This window comes from Eptesicus fuscus, chromosome 6 (assembly GCF_027574615.1).
Source record: "Eptesicus fuscus isolate TK198812 chromosome 6, DD_ASM_mEF_20220401, whole genome shotgun sequence".
Classification (NCBI taxonomy): domain Eukaryota; kingdom Metazoa; phylum Chordata; class Mammalia; order Chiroptera; family Vespertilionidae; genus Eptesicus; species Eptesicus fuscus.
The window spans coordinates 5023981-5038907 of NC_072478.1; the positions used below are offsets into that span (position 1 = coordinate 5023981).

Here is a 14927-nt window from a genome sequence, read left to right on the forward strand (position 1 = left end):
CCAGGGCTGTGCCTGAGCCACCTCCAGGCGTCCATCCCTGCCTGGCCCGGCACTCACTGCCTTTTGTAGCGGGGGTGCAGCTCAGCTCTGCCCCAGGAGCCTTGGTCTGATGGGGAATTCCCTCCCCCGGGGACAACTCTGGGTGCGTCCCGGCCGCAGTCACTGCTGCTGGGCTGAGTGCGCGCCTTGGGTGGTCAGCCCCCCGGGGCCTGCCTGTTCTGACCCTGCACTTCCCCTGGGCACGGGCAGGCCGAGCGGGGGAAGTGGGTGCCCGAGCGGCGCTCCCAGCAGACCCACACGGAGCTCTCCAGCATCCTCACCATCCACAACGTCAGCCAGCACGACCTCGGCCCGTACACGTGCGAGGCCAACAATGGCATCCAGCGGTTCCGGGAGAGCACCGAGGTCATTGTGCACGGTACGTCTGGGCTTGGGTCAACGTGCCCAGCAGGGCCTAGGTGGTCACCGGGCCTGTGGAAAGAGGGTCCTTGTGCAGCTTGGGCCAGGGTCAGAGGTCATAGTGCACCAAGCAGTATGAAGTCCAGCCCAGGGCAAGGGAGGGCTGTGGGTGGATGGCCTGTCTGGGCAGAGTGAGCCCCCGTCTGCAAGGGTCTGTCCTCAGGGCGCAGGGCCGTGGCTGAGTCCCTGGGCAGTGGTGGTAAGCGGTGCCAGCCCCGGGATTTACACGGATGCCTCCCATCTGGCAGAAAAACCCTTCATCAGCGTCGAGTGGCTCAAGGGCCCGGTCCTGGAAGCCACGGCAGGAGACAAGCTGGTGAAGCTGCCCGTGAAGCTAGCTGCGTACCCCCCACCGGAGTTTCAATGGTACGGCCCTGGCCCCTGCCCCTCGTTACCTGCAGGCCTCGCTGACCTTGGGTGAGGAGGGCAGCATCCTCCCAGGCAGGGCCTGTGCCCTGAGCCTGCGAGGACCCCTCTGAAGGCACTGAGCATGCGTATAACGCGGTAATCCAGCCTGGGTTGCTGCTAAACTGTGAAAACTGGTAAATGCCAGCCTCCAGGTGTGTGCGGCGTGGGGGGCGCAGCTGGGGCTCCAACTGCCTCCTGCGCGCACTCAGCATCTGAGGTCCTGCCGCCCAGAGCGCATCCCGGAGCCCTGCCCTGCCTGCAGCAAAGGCTTCAGGTTCCCGGGCCTCGTCCGCACAGCTTGCCACCTCAGGGCCCTCCCATCTAGAGTTCAGAGATGCCACAGCCGTTCACAGACGGTTGTGGAGCTGAGTCGCGTGGCAGTGAGCGAGGGCTTCGTGGAGGCCCATAGGCTGCTGGAGCCCCTAAAGTAAGGCCACAGGGTCAGGGAGGGGGTCCCTCGGTAGTGGCTCTGCCCTTGCCCAGCACTCCTGAGAGCTCCCCCAGAACTCGGGAAGGCCCAGCACCCCCCAAGCACCCTCAGGTTGTCTGAGTGGCCCAACCCTGGGGTGTCACACTCTAACCTGACCGCCATCACAGCGATGAGGAGGAGAGGCCAGGGAAGGGGAAGGGCAGTCCTGCCTGAGCCCAGAGCCCCCGGAAGCCCGCTCTGCCCTTTCCCAGCTGCCAGAGGAGCCGGGCCCTCCAGCCTGGGCACCTCGCTTCAGGCAGAGCCTCTCTGGAAGCACAGACCTGCGCAGGCAGGGGCTCGGGCGCTCGGCAGGCTTCTCCTGGAGGGCCCAGCGTCCCCTGGTCCTGGGCCTGGGGTGACCCTGCCTCTGAGGCCACAGACTTTGGGGTCCACTGGGGACACCTGGTGCAAGACCAGGGCCCCGACGGCAGGGTCCTGAAGAGCAGTGATGCAGTCTGGAGGCTCCCTCACTGGCGTGGCCTCCTGAGCACCTGGGGCCTGACCCTGTCCTTGGAGGACCCAGGCCCTCAGGACTGACCCAGCTCTGGGTGGGTGGCTGTGCTGCACCTGGGATCGGGCCCACGGCTGAGCATCACACAGCTGGCTGCGTAGCACCATCCCCACCACAGCTGGTCTCTCTCTCTCACTTGGCCAACATCTCCCTCCAATACTCAGTGCTCAGCTGTCAGCTGGCCCCGTTGTTGGGAGACATTTTCCCAGGACACTAGTGGTCACCACAGCCCACGGGGGCCCACCCTGCTGGGTATGTGATGACTGAGTAAGTGAATGGGTGGAAACCTAGTGGGCATCCAGGCCCGTCCAGGTCGGTCCTCAGCTTCCGAAGCGCCCTCCATGTGCACAGCGGGAGGCTGATACCAAGCGCAGCCAAGCGCCAGCTCACGACCTCATGACCTTGGCCAGAAGGTGCACTTCATTTCTTTTTTTATTTTTTTATAAATATATTTTATTGATTTTCCACAGAGAGGAAGGGAGAGGGATAGAGAGCTAGAAATATCAATGAGAGAGAAACATCGACCAGCTGCCTCCCGCACACCCCCCACAGGGGATGTGCCCACAACCAACGCACATGCCCTTGACCGGAATCGAACCCGGGACCCCTCAGTCCGCAGACCGACGCTCCATCCACTGAGCCAAACTGGTTTCAGCTTTCTTTTTTTTTAAAAATATATATATATTTATTGATTTCAGAGAGGAAGGGAGAGAGTGAGAGAGATAGAAGCATCAATGCTGAGAGGGAGAAACGCTCTATCCACTGAGCCAAACCAGCCAGGGCCAGAAGGTGCATTTCATTTCCCCGGTTTTCAGATGAGGACACGGGGCTTGAGGCAGTGAAGGGTTTCGCTAGGATCCCCGAGGTGGCGGGTGGCAGACTCAGGACCGCACCAGAGCTGCCCTGCCTGTGACCCAGTGAGTCACGTCCCTCCCGGGTGGGCTGTGGTGTCACCGCTGAGAAGGACCCCTGCAGCCCCCTCCCTGCTGGTCTCTGCCCGAGGGCGGCGCCCCTCCTGGGCCTCTCTGGCCTGTACCCCCCGGGAAGGCGCCCGGCTAGTGGGGACCATGTGTTTCCAGGCAGAGTCCAGAACTGGGGTGCAGAGGCGCTGCCTGCAGCACTACCAGCTCAGGACTGGGGTGCCCCTCTAGGTTCACATGTGCAGCAGACATGCCCCGGGCACCACTCGGTGGAGGGGACACAGCGGGGAGGGGACAGGCCAGCTCAGTGGAGAGCATGGACGCAGAGTGTAGGGGAGCAGGCAGCAGAAACGGCGAGGGCCGCCGGTTCACAGGCCTGTCTGACGAGTGGGTGCTTGGTTACATGGAGGAGGGAGGAGGGGCCCCAACAGGCCAGGGTCCAGGCTGCACCGGGGACTGTACCTCCCCCCTTCACTGACGCCTGTGGGACAGGGACAGGGCCTGCTGGGAAGGGACAGGGCGCTCCCGGCGGGCCTTGAGCCTGGCTGCCGGAGGCTGGCCCTGGCCACAGGCAGGCAGTAACTCAGCCCCGTCGCAGGCCTCAGAGCTCCTGAGCCTGCGGGGCGTGCCCATGCCTGGCGGCCACCTCCACAGCCTTTAGGCCTCCTGCTCCCCCTGCAGGGTCCACTGCCCTCCCCTGCACCCAGCAGCCTCCTGGCCGCCAGGGATCCTGCTCCCAACAGTGCATTCCAGTTGCAGGGGCTGGGGTGTGGCAGGGAAGGCGGGCAGGAGGGGGTGCGGGGCCCACGGAGCGCCCTGAACTCCCTCCCCGGGGCCAGGTACAAGGACAGAAAGGCCGTGTCGGGGCGCCACAGTCCACATGCCCTGGTGCTCAAGGAGGTGACCGAGGCCAGCGCAGGCGAATACACCCTCGCCCTGTGGAACTCCATGGCCGGCCTGAAGCGCAACATCAGCCTGGAGCTGGTGGTGAACGGTAGGGCAGGGGGGGTGGGAGGGCCTGGGAGGGGCTGGGGGGGATGGACGGGCTGGGGGGGATGGAGGGGATGGGAGGATGAAGGGGATGGAGGGGATGGAGGGGATGGAGGGGCTGGGAGGGGATGGAGGGGATGGAGGGGCTGGGAGGGGCTGGGGGGATGGAGGGGATGAAGGGGCTGGGAGGGGCTGGGGGGGATGAGAGGATGGAGGGGATGGGGGGGCTGAAGGGGATGGAGGGGATGGGAGGGGATGGAGGGGCTGGGGGGGATGGAGGGGATGGAGGGGATGGGAGGGGATGAAGGGGATAGGTGGGAATGGGAGGGGATGGAGGGGGTGGGTGGGCGGGCGGGTGTGGCCAGGTGGCCGGCTGACCAGCTGCCTGCCTGTGCCCCTAGTGCCTCCCAACATCCACGAGAAGGAGGCCTCCTCCCCCAGCATCTACTCCCGCCACAGTCGCCAGGCCCTCACCTGCACCGCCTACGGCGTGCCCCCTCCGCTCAGCGTCCAGTGGTACTGGCGGCCGTGGACCCCCTGCAAGACCTTCGCCCAGCGCAGCCTGTGAGTGTGGCTCCAGCCTGTGTCCCTGCTTTCCAGCCCTGTCCTCAACCTCAGCCACGACCCCCACTCACTGCCCGCACCCCTCCCGAGAGCCCTGCTCTAAACGCAAACCCCGTCACCATGGCACTGTAGCCAACCCCTGGCATGGTCCCGTCTGAGCAAGGCTCAGACACCCTGCCTCCGTCGGGCCCACCCGCCTGCTGGGAGAGCCACGCCCCCAGAGCTGTATCATCAGAGAGACCCCAGGATGTGCCTGTGGCGTCCAGGGGGCCCCTTTCACAAGACTTGTGCCGAGCCCGTGGCGCACCACGCATGCCCACGCCCATGAGCTCCTCCGTGCAGCGCTTACAATCACCCCACAGAGGAGGAGTGGGATCTGAGAAGGGACGTGTCTTTGCCAAGGTCACGGCTTTAAGCAGCGGAGCCTGCCCCACTGCTGGCCACGCTCGCCTACAATGACTTGGGCGCCAACAGGGCAGACAGCTGGGGAGAACTCTCAGGCAGAGACAGCTTGGCCAAGCAGGGGCCAGGAGAGGAGGGTACAGAGGGGGGCAGAGCCAGGGAAGGGTGCTGAGCAGGGGTGTCAGGTCAGATTTGCCATTTAGCAAGAGATCCTTGTGAGGTGGGAGGGTCGCAGGCTGGGGGCCAAGGGCGGAGACAGGGCAGCAGCCCCTGTGGGGCTCTGAGCTCAGCAGGTCAGTGTGGGAGGCTCAAGGGGTGGCCTGTGGGCCTACGCCACTCACAGTGTCCAAGGCTCATGAGAGATTCTTCTAGAACACAGGCTGAGGGTCACTGCTGGCACCTCCCAATGTGCTTCGCTCTGATGCTTTACCATTATGTTCTGTACCGACCGACAGGCCCCGGGGCCACTCTGCTCTGTGAGGGCCGACAGGAGCCTCCGTGGGGGCCCAGGTCCTAGGAGAGACCAGATCCCACCGGGCCCAGGAGGGGCTGCAGCTCCGAAAGAGGAGGGCGGAGGCTGTGTCTGGCAGTGCCCACAGGGCCCTGCACTCGGAGCGGGGGAGACAGCCCTGGCTGGTTTGGGTCAGTGGATAGAGCGTCAGCCTGTAGACTGAAGGGTCCTGGGTTCGATTCCAGTCAAGGGCACAGGCCTGGGTTGTGAGCTCGATCCCAGCGAGGGGAGTGCAGGACAGGCAATCAGTGATTCTCTCTCATCATTGATGTTTCTATCTCTCTCCCTCTCCCTTCCTCTCTGAAATCAATAAAAATAAAAAAGAGCCCTAACCGGTTTGGCTCAGTGGATAGAGCGTCGGCCTGCGGACTGAAAGGTCCCAGGTTCGATTCCAGTCAAGGGCATGTACCTTGGTTGCGGGCACATCTCCAGTAGGAGGTGTGCAGGAGGCAGCTGATTGATGTTTCTGACTCTCTATCCCTCTCCCTTCCTCTCTGTAAAAAATCATTAAAATATATATTTTTAAAAAAGAGTGGGAGACAGTGTTCCATCAGCAAACGCTCCTGCCCTCTTGCTCACCCAGCCAAAGGCCAGCCTTACCCACGCAATGTGGAAGATGACCCTGAATATGGCAGAGGCTCACTCAACCTTACCCATACCTCTGACTGGCCCTTGTCAACCCTCGCCCCCAGCAGCCGGCGGCAGCAGCGGGACCGCATGCCACAGTGCCGGGACTGGAGGGAGGTGACCACGCAGGACGCTGTGAACCCCATTGAGAGCCTGGACACCTGGACGGAGTGTGTGGAGGGGAAGAATAAGGTAGGGGCCAGCCGCATCACTGACTGGCAGGCAGGGGAGGAGCGGGGAGGCCCTCTCCTGGCCTCTCGGTGCCCCCAGGCCTGCAGGGCTCTGGAGGCAGCGGCTGAGGGGGTGACCTCTCTGCAGTGTCTGGGCCTCCGCTCTGCTGCCTGCATGTGGGTGGGGGCAGGACCCCGGCCACTTCCCAAACGAGAAAGATAAGATTCAGGCTGCCCGGCCAGGCCACGGGTCCAGCTGCCCACGGGCTCCAGGCTGGGGGCTGGCCTGGTCCCCACCAAAGGCTGCTGAGCCGCTGGCCCAGCCTGGGGGCGATGCTGAGAAGAGGCCAGGCAGGGGAGGGGACTGAACAAAGGCACCCACTTCCTACAGTCACTTCCTGTTTTCCTACACACCTCCAGAGCCTCTTCCTGTTCCAGGCCTGGCCAGGAAGTGCCCAGCTTCAAGTAGGGGGGGTCTTTGGATGGTAGGCAGGGCTTGTGGCCTACCCTGCCTCCCAGCTTCCTACTCCCCAAGGCCAGAATCCCCTGGATGTCTGGGACCCAGCCCCTCCCCTTGCCACTACCCCCGGGCGCTGGGAGAGGCGTTGCGGGCAGGCCTGGACCACGGGGCACTTGGCACGGGGACCTCACACCACGACCTGCAGCTCATCTTGGGCCTCAGCCTGACCCTCGATGGGACCCCAGTCTGAATCCTGAGCCCGGCGTGGACTGGCCCAGCAGCACTAGGCCCCGTACCCTCCTGAAATGGCACATGCACAGCCAGAGTCTTTCTGGCCCTGCCCATGCCACCCTCTGCCCCGGCCACTGCCGATGCCAGCTCCCACAGCACAGCCCCTGCCTTTCCCGAGGAGCCCCGCCCTCTGCTGCCGGAAGGCCTTCCTGTCCCTCCCGTGCCTCACATTCCTGGTCTTGTCTCTGAACCCTGTCACCTCCAGCTCAGAGCCTCAGTTTCCCCATTACTCTGGGGGGCACAGCGGCCTCCTTGCAGAAAGGGAAGGTCGGGTGGGGGACTCAGGCAGGAAACAGATCCCTTGCCTGTGCTTTGCCCAGACGGTGAGCAAGCTGGTGATCCAGGATGCCAACGTGTCTGCCATGTACAAATGCATGGTCTTCAACAAGGTGGGCCAGGACGAGCGGCTCATCTACTTCTATGTGACCAGTGAGTGACTTGGGTGGGCCTGGTGGTCAGGGACCCGGTGGGCAGGAGAGCAGAACAGCCCGGAGAGGAGGAGGGGCCGGGCCGGGGCCACACGGCCACATTTGGAGGACCACGCTGGTCCGCTGGACGGAGGAGCACCCAGTGTCCTCACCCCTGGAGGCACCCCGAACAGGGGCCGCCCTGCTCCCCGAAGCCCCACCTAACTGCCTCCCTCCAACCCCTTCCCAAGCCCTGGATCTGAAGAGGTGGCTCAGGGTGTCTTTCTCTCTGGGGAGAAGCTCATAGCTTCCTCGGATTCTCAAACGTGTCCGTGACCTCAGGAAAGCCGAGAACCCGTGAAGGGAAGTCACTGGGCCCAGGGGGGGGTGTGTGTATGTGGGGGGACCTGAGGGAGATGGAACCAGAGAGAACACTTTGGTGGGGAGCCCACAGCCTGACAAGGAGTGGCCAGAGGCACTCGGAGCTAGAAAGCTACCGCTGACAGAGGTGGGGTGTGGTCAACAGCAAGGCAGGGTGGGACTCAGGCCCCCGAGTCTGGTGACAAGGAATCACTGATGATGGGGCTACGGGAGAGGGGGGGCAGCAGCCGGTTGGGGCACGACCAGGAGAGAGCGGGAAGGAGGCAGGAGGAGAGCTGTGGGGATGACCTCTGCGGACTGGCCCCGGTGGTCAGTGGTCAGTGAGGGGCGTGAAGGGGTGAAGAAGACTCCGGGGTGTCTCTGGCCCAGACCTACCTGATGCATAATTCTGGCTGAGAGCCAGGTGGGTCCAGCGGCCAGAGGGGAGGAAGAGCCAGCACCTGGCAGGTGAGCCGGTGTCACTGCACCGTCGCAGCGGCTCTCCTCCCGCCGCAGCCATCCCCGACGGCTTCAGCATTGAGTCGGAGCCCTCGGAGGAGCCCCTGGAGGGCCAGGCGGTGCGCCTGAGCTGCCAGGCTGACAACTACACGTACGAGCATCTGCGCTGGTACCGCCTCAACCTGTCCACGCTGCACGATGCCCACGGGAACCCCCTGCTGCTCGACTGCAAGAACGTGCACCTGTTCGCCACGCCGCTGGCCGCCACCTTGGAAGAGGCAGCGCCAGGGGCTCGCCACGCCACGCTCAGCCTGACCATCCCCCACGTGACGCCTGAGCACGAGGGCGACTACGTGTGCGAGGTGCAGGACCGGCTCAGCCATGACAAGCACTGTCACAAGAAGTACCTGTCGGTGCAAGGTGAGGGGCAGGGCCAGCGCCTCCCCAGCCCAGCAGGCGTGGGGCGGTCCGTCGGCGAGCCTGAGTCTGCGGGAGTGCCCCCTCCCCACCGGCTCTCAAACCCGCCCCTCCTTCCAGCCCCCCCCTCCCCCCCCCCCCCCCAGAGCCCCTTCCCAGTGCCCTGGGCTTCTGCCCTCCACTTTGCTCCTTGACTCCTGCCCGCAGCCCTGGAAGCCCCGCGGCTTACGCAGAACTTGACGGACCTCCTGGTGAACGTGAGCGACTCCCTGGAGATGCGGTGCCCTGTGGCCGGCACGCACGTGCCCAGCATCATGTGGTACAAGGACGAGAGGCCGCTGGAGGAGAAGTCCGGTAGGGAAGGGCCCGGGCGCAGAGCGGGTGCGGAGGCTCAGGAGGCCCAGGCCCCAGGCCCAGCGAGACCTGAACCCGCACCCGCCTCCCGCAGGGATCGACCTGGCGGACTCGAACCAGAAGCTGAGCATCCAGCGCGTGCGCGAGGAGGACGCTGGCCGCTACCTGTGCAGCGTGTGCAACGCCAAGGGCTGCGTCAACTCCTCGGCCAGCGTGGCCGTGGAAGGTCCGCCTCGCTCCCACCGCCGCCCTCCTCCGCCCCTGCCCCTGGCGGCTTCTGGGGCGCACCCTCTGCGCACGCGCACACGGCTGTTTCTGCCCACGCAGGCTCCGAGGACAGAGGCAGCATGGAGATCGTGATCCTTGTCGGCACCGGGGTCATAGCCGTCTTCTTCTGGGTCCTCCTCCTCATCATTTTCTGTAACATGAGGAGGGTGAGCGCTCCTCTCCCCAGCTCCCTTGGGGTCCTCTCCACCTGCCAGCCCCAAAGATGAGGAATAGGGTCCCTGCCCCGCTCCATGGAAGCCTCGCCTCGTGGAAATCTCCCTGACCCCTCCCGGCTGGGCTCTGAGCGCCCAGAGACTGTCCCGCTGTCCCCTCCTTAACGGAGCCTCGAGGGAGATCCCATTGGCCTGCACAGTTCTCCCAAGTCCCAGAGGCGCGCCCTAACCAATGCTGTCCCACCCGACCCCCAGCCAGCCCACGCAGACATCAAGACCGGCTACCTGTCCATCATCATGGACCCCGGGGAGGTGCCCCTGGAGGAGCAGTGTGAATACCTCTCCTATGACGCCAGCCAGTGGGAGTTCCCCCGGGACCGGCTGCACCTCGGTGAGGCCAGCCCCCCGCGTGCCCCCTCCTGGTCCGACCGGGCAGAGCAGCCGGCTGGAGCCCTGACACCCATCCCCGCTCAGAACTCATGCCAGGAAGCCCCGCCTGGCCCCCACCTGGCTGACCTGTCCATCTGGGAGGCATCCCCAGGACCCCCGCCAGGGCTCCCAGTTCCCAGGCCCCGGAGGTCACGGCCTGCTGCTCCGAGCGGGGTGGGCCCGGCACACCTGCTGGGAGAGGATGCAGGCCTTCCTGTCCGCCGCCCCTCTCCCGCTGCCCCAGCGCTCTCCAGGCTCTTCCTGTTTGGCAGGGGGCTCCCGACCTCTCCCCCCACCCCACCCCCCACCCCCGCTCCTGGGCCTGCCTTCCTGCCCTCCACGCGGCTGCCCTTGCTGCCCACCCTTCTCCACCTCACCTTCGCGCAGCTCACCTGGAACCGGCTCCCCGTCCCCACAGGGCGAGTCCTGGGCCACGGCGCCTTCGGGAAGGTGGTGGAAGCCTCGGCGTTCGGGATCCACAAGGGCAGCAGCTGCGACACGGTGGCCGTGAAAATGCTGAAAGGTGTGGGGGGAGCGGCGGGGGGCAGCAGCCGCTCTGGGCGGGCTGGTAGCGATGTGGTGCAGGAAGAGAAACAGGCTCAGAGCCAGGGTCTCACACAGGTTCTGCAGGGAGTCCATGGGCCTCAGAGCCAGGCCTGGGCTCAGGGCTGAGCAATCCTTCCTGCCTCGGGGGGGCGGGGGGGGGGGGCGGCTGGGCGGTGCTGGGGACCCTGCGCCCCCGCTGGCAGGAGCGCTAAAGGAAGGTGACCAGATCGTCCCGCTTTTGGCGGGACAGTCCCGATTTTTAACAATTTGTCACGCGTCCCATGGCGTTTTAAAAAAGTCCCTATTTTTGGAAAAAAACGCCGTGGGATGCGGGGCAAATTGTTAAAAAGCGGGACTGTCCCGTCAAAAGCGGGACGATCTGGTCACCTTAGCTAAAGGTCACTTAGCTCAGCGCAGGGATTGGGGGCCCTGGCGGGCGGACCTGGCACCAGGCCAAGACTCTGTGTCACCTCCAGAGGGCGCCACAGCTAGCGAGCACCGCGCCCTGATGTCGGAGCTCAAGATCCTAATCCACATCGGTAACCACCTCAACGTGGTCAACCTCCTGGGGGCGTGCACCAAGCCTAACGGTACGCGCTCGGGCGCCGGGGGTGGGGGTGGGGGGTAAGAGAGGCCCTCCGCGCCGGCGTCTGGGGTGCGAGGGGCCAGGAGGTCTGGTGGGCGGGAACTCTGCTGCAATGCTGGCTCTTCCGCGCGCCCTCGGTCCCCAACCCCGGCCCTGCCCGGCCCTGCCCCGCCCAGGCCCCCTCATGGTGATCGTGGAGTTCTGCAAATACGGGAACCTCTCCAACTTTCTGCGCGCCAAGCGGGAGGCCTTCAGCCCCTACGCAGTAAGTGGGCGCTCTGCCGGGGCCAGACTTCCCCGGTGAGCCCGCGGGGTGCCGAGGTGGGCTGGGGGTGATGCCTCTGCCGCAGGGGGACTGGGGCCTCAGCCCTGCTTTGTGCATCCGCAGGAGAAATCCCCGGAGCAGCGAAGGCGCTTCCAGGCCATGGTGGAGGGTGCCAGAGCCGACAGGAGGCGGAGGCCGGGGAGCAGTGACAGGGCCCTCCTGACAAGGCTCCTGATGGGCAAGGGCGAGGCGGGGCGGGCCACTCGGACCCAGGAAGGTACGAGCCTGGCTTCCTCGTGCCCCAAATGTGGCTGCACCGAGATACCTCATGACCCGGGGCTGTGGGATCAGCCGGCCGGGGCCTCCTCCAGGAACTTAGGTGGAAGAGGGCACATACATGGGAGAGCCTGTGATGGGAGTGCCTTAGGAAGGCGGGGAGGAGGAGAGAGGGCATTTTAGCTGGTGCCAGGGGCCTCAGAGGCCTGGCAAGAGATGCAGCAAGGGTTGGACGAACAAACACTCCCTTTGGGGTGGCGTGGAAGACGGGGATCATGGAGGGGACCCCTCTTGAGCCCGCCTTGCTCCTCTGCGCAGCCGAGGACCTGTGGCTGAGCCCGCTGACCATGGAAGACCTTGTCTGCTACAGCTTCCAGGTGGCCCGGGGCATGGAGTTCCTGGCCTCCCGCAAGGTGACTGCCCGCAGGCCCTTCGGAGGGGAGGGCGCGGTCCCCAGCACGCCCTCGTGTGAGCAGCCCAGCTCACCCACGTGGCCCCGAGGTGCAGGGCCTCTCCCGCTCGGCAGAGTGGGAATAGCTTCCCGAGGTCCCCGCTGGTCAGTGGCCGGGCTGGAGGTGGAGTCAGACTGTCCCACATCGTCACGAGCCCTCTGCATGGCCAGTCCCGGGGGCACAGGATCTGGCGGGAGGAGCAGGGCCACTGTGGCCGTGGCCGTGGCCGTGGCCGTGGCCGTGGCTGACACTCCTCCTCGTGCCCCTAGTGCATCCACAGAGACCTGGCTGCGCGGAACATCCTGCTGTCAGAGAGCGACGTGGTGAAGATCTGCGACTTCGGCCTGGCCCGCGACATCTACAAGGACCCCGACTACGTGCGCAAGGGCAGCGTGAGTGCAGGCCTGGGCCTCCCGCCAGGCGGGTGGGGACACTGCTGTGCGCGGGAGGCCTGAGGGCTGCAGAGACCCAAGCGGCCGCCTAGGCACACGGGGCAGGGGCGTGGGGACGGGCTGAGGTCAGGGACCATGCTGCTCCCATAGGGCTCGGGCCGTGAGTTGGACGCTGACCCCTCTGCCTGCCGCGGGGCCCCCTGCACGGGTCCGTCCTGGAGCTGGACAGCCAGCCCAGGCAGCCGCAGGGGCCCATGGGGGAGCGGGCGTGTGACTGGTTGGGGCACTCGGGGGGGCAGGCAGGCACCTGAGGGAGGACCCACGGCTGTTAAAGGTTTGCTCCAGAGGCAGGAAGAGGGCAGGAGGGAGGCAAGGGCCAGCATGGGTCCAGTCTGTGACAGGCCAGGGTGCAGAGGCTTTTGTCTTCCACTCTGACTCACAGGCGTGTGGGGGTGAGGGGCAGTGTGTGGGGGTGAGGGGCAGGTGTGTGGGGGTGAGGGGCAGGTGTGTGGAGGTGAGGGCCAGGTGTGTGGGGGTGAGGGGCAGGTGTGTGGGGGTGAGGGGCAGGTGTGTGGGGGTGAGGGGCAGGTGTGTGGGGGTGAGGGGCAGGTGTGTGGGGGTGAGGGGCAGGTGTGTGGGGTTGAGGGGCAGGTGTGTGGGGGTGAGAGGCAGGTGTGTGGAGGTGAGGGGCAGGTGTGTGGAGGTGAGGGGCAGGTGTGTGGAGGCGAGGGGCAGGTGTGTGGAGGTGAGGGCCAGGTGTGTGGAGGTGAGGGGCAGGTGTGTGGAGGTGAGGGGCAGGTGTGTGGGGGTGAGGGGCAGGTGTGTGGGGGTGAAGGGGCCGGTGTGTGGAGGTGAGGGGCAGGTGTGTGGAGGTGAGGGGCAGGTGTGTGGAGGTGAGAGGCAGGTGTGTGGAGGTGAGGGGCAGGTGTGTGGGGGCAGGTATATGGGATATGGTGAGGTGAGGGGCAGGTGTGTGGAGGTGAGGGGCAGGTGTGTGGGGGCAGGTATATGGGGTATGGTGAGGTGAGGGGCAGGTGTGTGGAGGTGAGGGGCAGGTGTGTGGGGGCAGGTATATGGGATATGGTGAGGTGAGGGGCAGGTGTGTGGAGGTGAGGGGCAGGTGTGTGGCAGGTGTGTGGAGGTGAGGGCCAGGTGTGTGGAGGTGAGGGGCAGGTGTGTGGAGGTGAGGGGCAGGTGTGTAGGGGCAGGTATATGAGATATGGTGAGGTGAGGGGCAGGTGTGTGGAGGTGAGGGGCAGGTGTGTGGGGGCAGGTATATGGGGTATGGTGAGGTGAGGGGCAGGTGTGTGGAGGTGAGGGGCAGGTGTGTGGGGGCAGGTATATGGGGTATGGTGAGGTGAGGGGCAGGTGTGTGGAGGTGAGGGGCAGGTGTGTGGAGGTGAGGGGCAGGTGTGTGGAGGTGAGGGCCAGGTGTGTGGGGGCAGGTGTATGGGGTATGGTCAGGTGAGGGGCAGGTGTGTGGAGGTGAGGGGCAGGTGTGTGAGGCCATGGCCTCAGGGATCCCAGCTAGAGGTCATCAATGGGAGAGAGACCGGGTGGGACGCACCTGAGGAGCCACCGGAGGAAGGGTCAGGTGGCTCCAGGCTCCCAGGACAGGGACCAGGTGCGTGAGGAGGTGGGAGGGGAGGCCTGTGGGTACCCTGTTCCTCCAGAGGCTGGACTGAGGGGCTGGAGCGGAGGAGGGTGAAGACCTCCCGGGTGAGTGCGGGGCCAAGAGGGGCCACATGGACCCAGGACAGCGGCAGAGAGGCCTTCGGGGAGGCGCCAAGCACCTTCGGGTGTGCAGGGGAGCAGGGCAAGTTGCAGGAGCCGTTTGAGCAATCACGGAGGGGCAGCCAGAAGCCCTCCTCGGGCAAGGCCCCAGGGAGCAGGAGAGACCAGGGCCTGGCGGCGGCTGCCTGGGTGTGGCCCTCCCTCTCCCCCTCCCTGTGGCTCACGCCCCCCCGTCTCCCGCAGGCCCGGCTGCCCCTGAAGTGGATGGCGCCCGAGAGCATCTTTGACAAGGTGTACACCACGCAGAGCGATGTGTGGTCCTTCGGGGTGCTGCTCTGGGAGATCTTCTCCCTGGGTGAGTGCCGGGCGGGGCAGGGAGGGGGCAGGGGGGACCACAGGCTCCGGGCCCCCTGGTGCAGGCTGCGCAGCCCTGGCGCCTGCAGCCCGGGCCGTTCGGAGGCAGGAGTTTTGAGAAGCCTCTCCTCCCCCGCATGGTCCAGGAGGGAGGGGCATAGGGGGTCCTCCCAGTCCCCTCCCTGCTCCAGCCCTTCCCCACCTGCTGTGGGGGTGCTGCTCTTGCTTCAAGGGCTGGGAGAGGATGGCACTCACTCTGGACACACCTACTTATGAAGCCCCGCAGGGGAGCCTGAGCCCCGAAGGGGAGCCTGGGCCCCGCAGGGGAGCCTGGGCCCCGCAGGGGAGCCTGGGCCCCGCAGGGGCCAAGACCGCCCTGGCTAGCGTGGGGCAAGGCCTGGCAGTGGGGAAGTGAGAGCATTGGACGGCCTCTGTGAATGCCGTCACTAAGTAAGAGCAGGAGTGCCCTGGAAGCGTGGTGTGAGCTGGAGGGCCTGGGAGGGGCTGGACGGGTGAAGGGGCGGGTGAGGCGGGTGGGCCTGGGAGGACAGCAGCCAGGGCCAGGGTCCCCGAATGTGGGAGGGGGCAGGGCCGGGTCAGTAGATGCAGCAGGAGAAGGAGAGGTGGCCCTTGCAGCTCCTTTGGGGCGTCTGGGCTGGGCGAGGGCCTGATGG

At 65.6% G+C, this 14927-nt stretch overlaps 1 protein-coding gene across 1 annotated transcript in view; it reads left to right on the top strand.

The window, feature by feature from the left end:
- The window catches only part of FLT4 (fms related receptor tyrosine kinase 4), a 39684-nt gene that overhangs the window by 17034 nt on the left and 7723 nt on the right, over window positions 1-14927 (top strand). Inside the window, exons 7-24 of the mRNA XM_054716767.1 lie at window positions 250-418; window positions 708-825; window positions 3607-3761; window positions 4159-4321; window positions 5927-6053; window positions 7103-7211; window positions 8066-8428; window positions 8633-8779; window positions 8874-9005; window positions 9107-9213; window positions 9475-9610; window positions 10067-10171; window positions 10671-10784; window positions 10957-11045; window positions 11169-11322; window positions 11640-11734; window positions 12043-12165; window positions 14143-14254. Of these exons, the coding sequence (XP_054572742.1) occupies window positions 250-418; window positions 708-825; window positions 3607-3761; window positions 4159-4321; window positions 5927-6053; window positions 7103-7211; window positions 8066-8428; window positions 8633-8779; window positions 8874-9005; window positions 9107-9213; window positions 9475-9610; window positions 10067-10171; window positions 10671-10784; window positions 10957-11045; window positions 11169-11322; window positions 11640-11734; window positions 12043-12165; window positions 14143-14254 (2518 nt within the window). The remainder of the gene's footprint in view (window positions 1-249; window positions 419-707; window positions 826-3606; window positions 3762-4158; window positions 4322-5926; window positions 6054-7102; window positions 7212-8065; window positions 8429-8632; window positions 8780-8873; window positions 9006-9106; window positions 9214-9474; window positions 9611-10066; window positions 10172-10670; window positions 10785-10956; window positions 11046-11168; window positions 11323-11639; window positions 11735-12042; window positions 12166-14142; window positions 14255-14927) is intronic.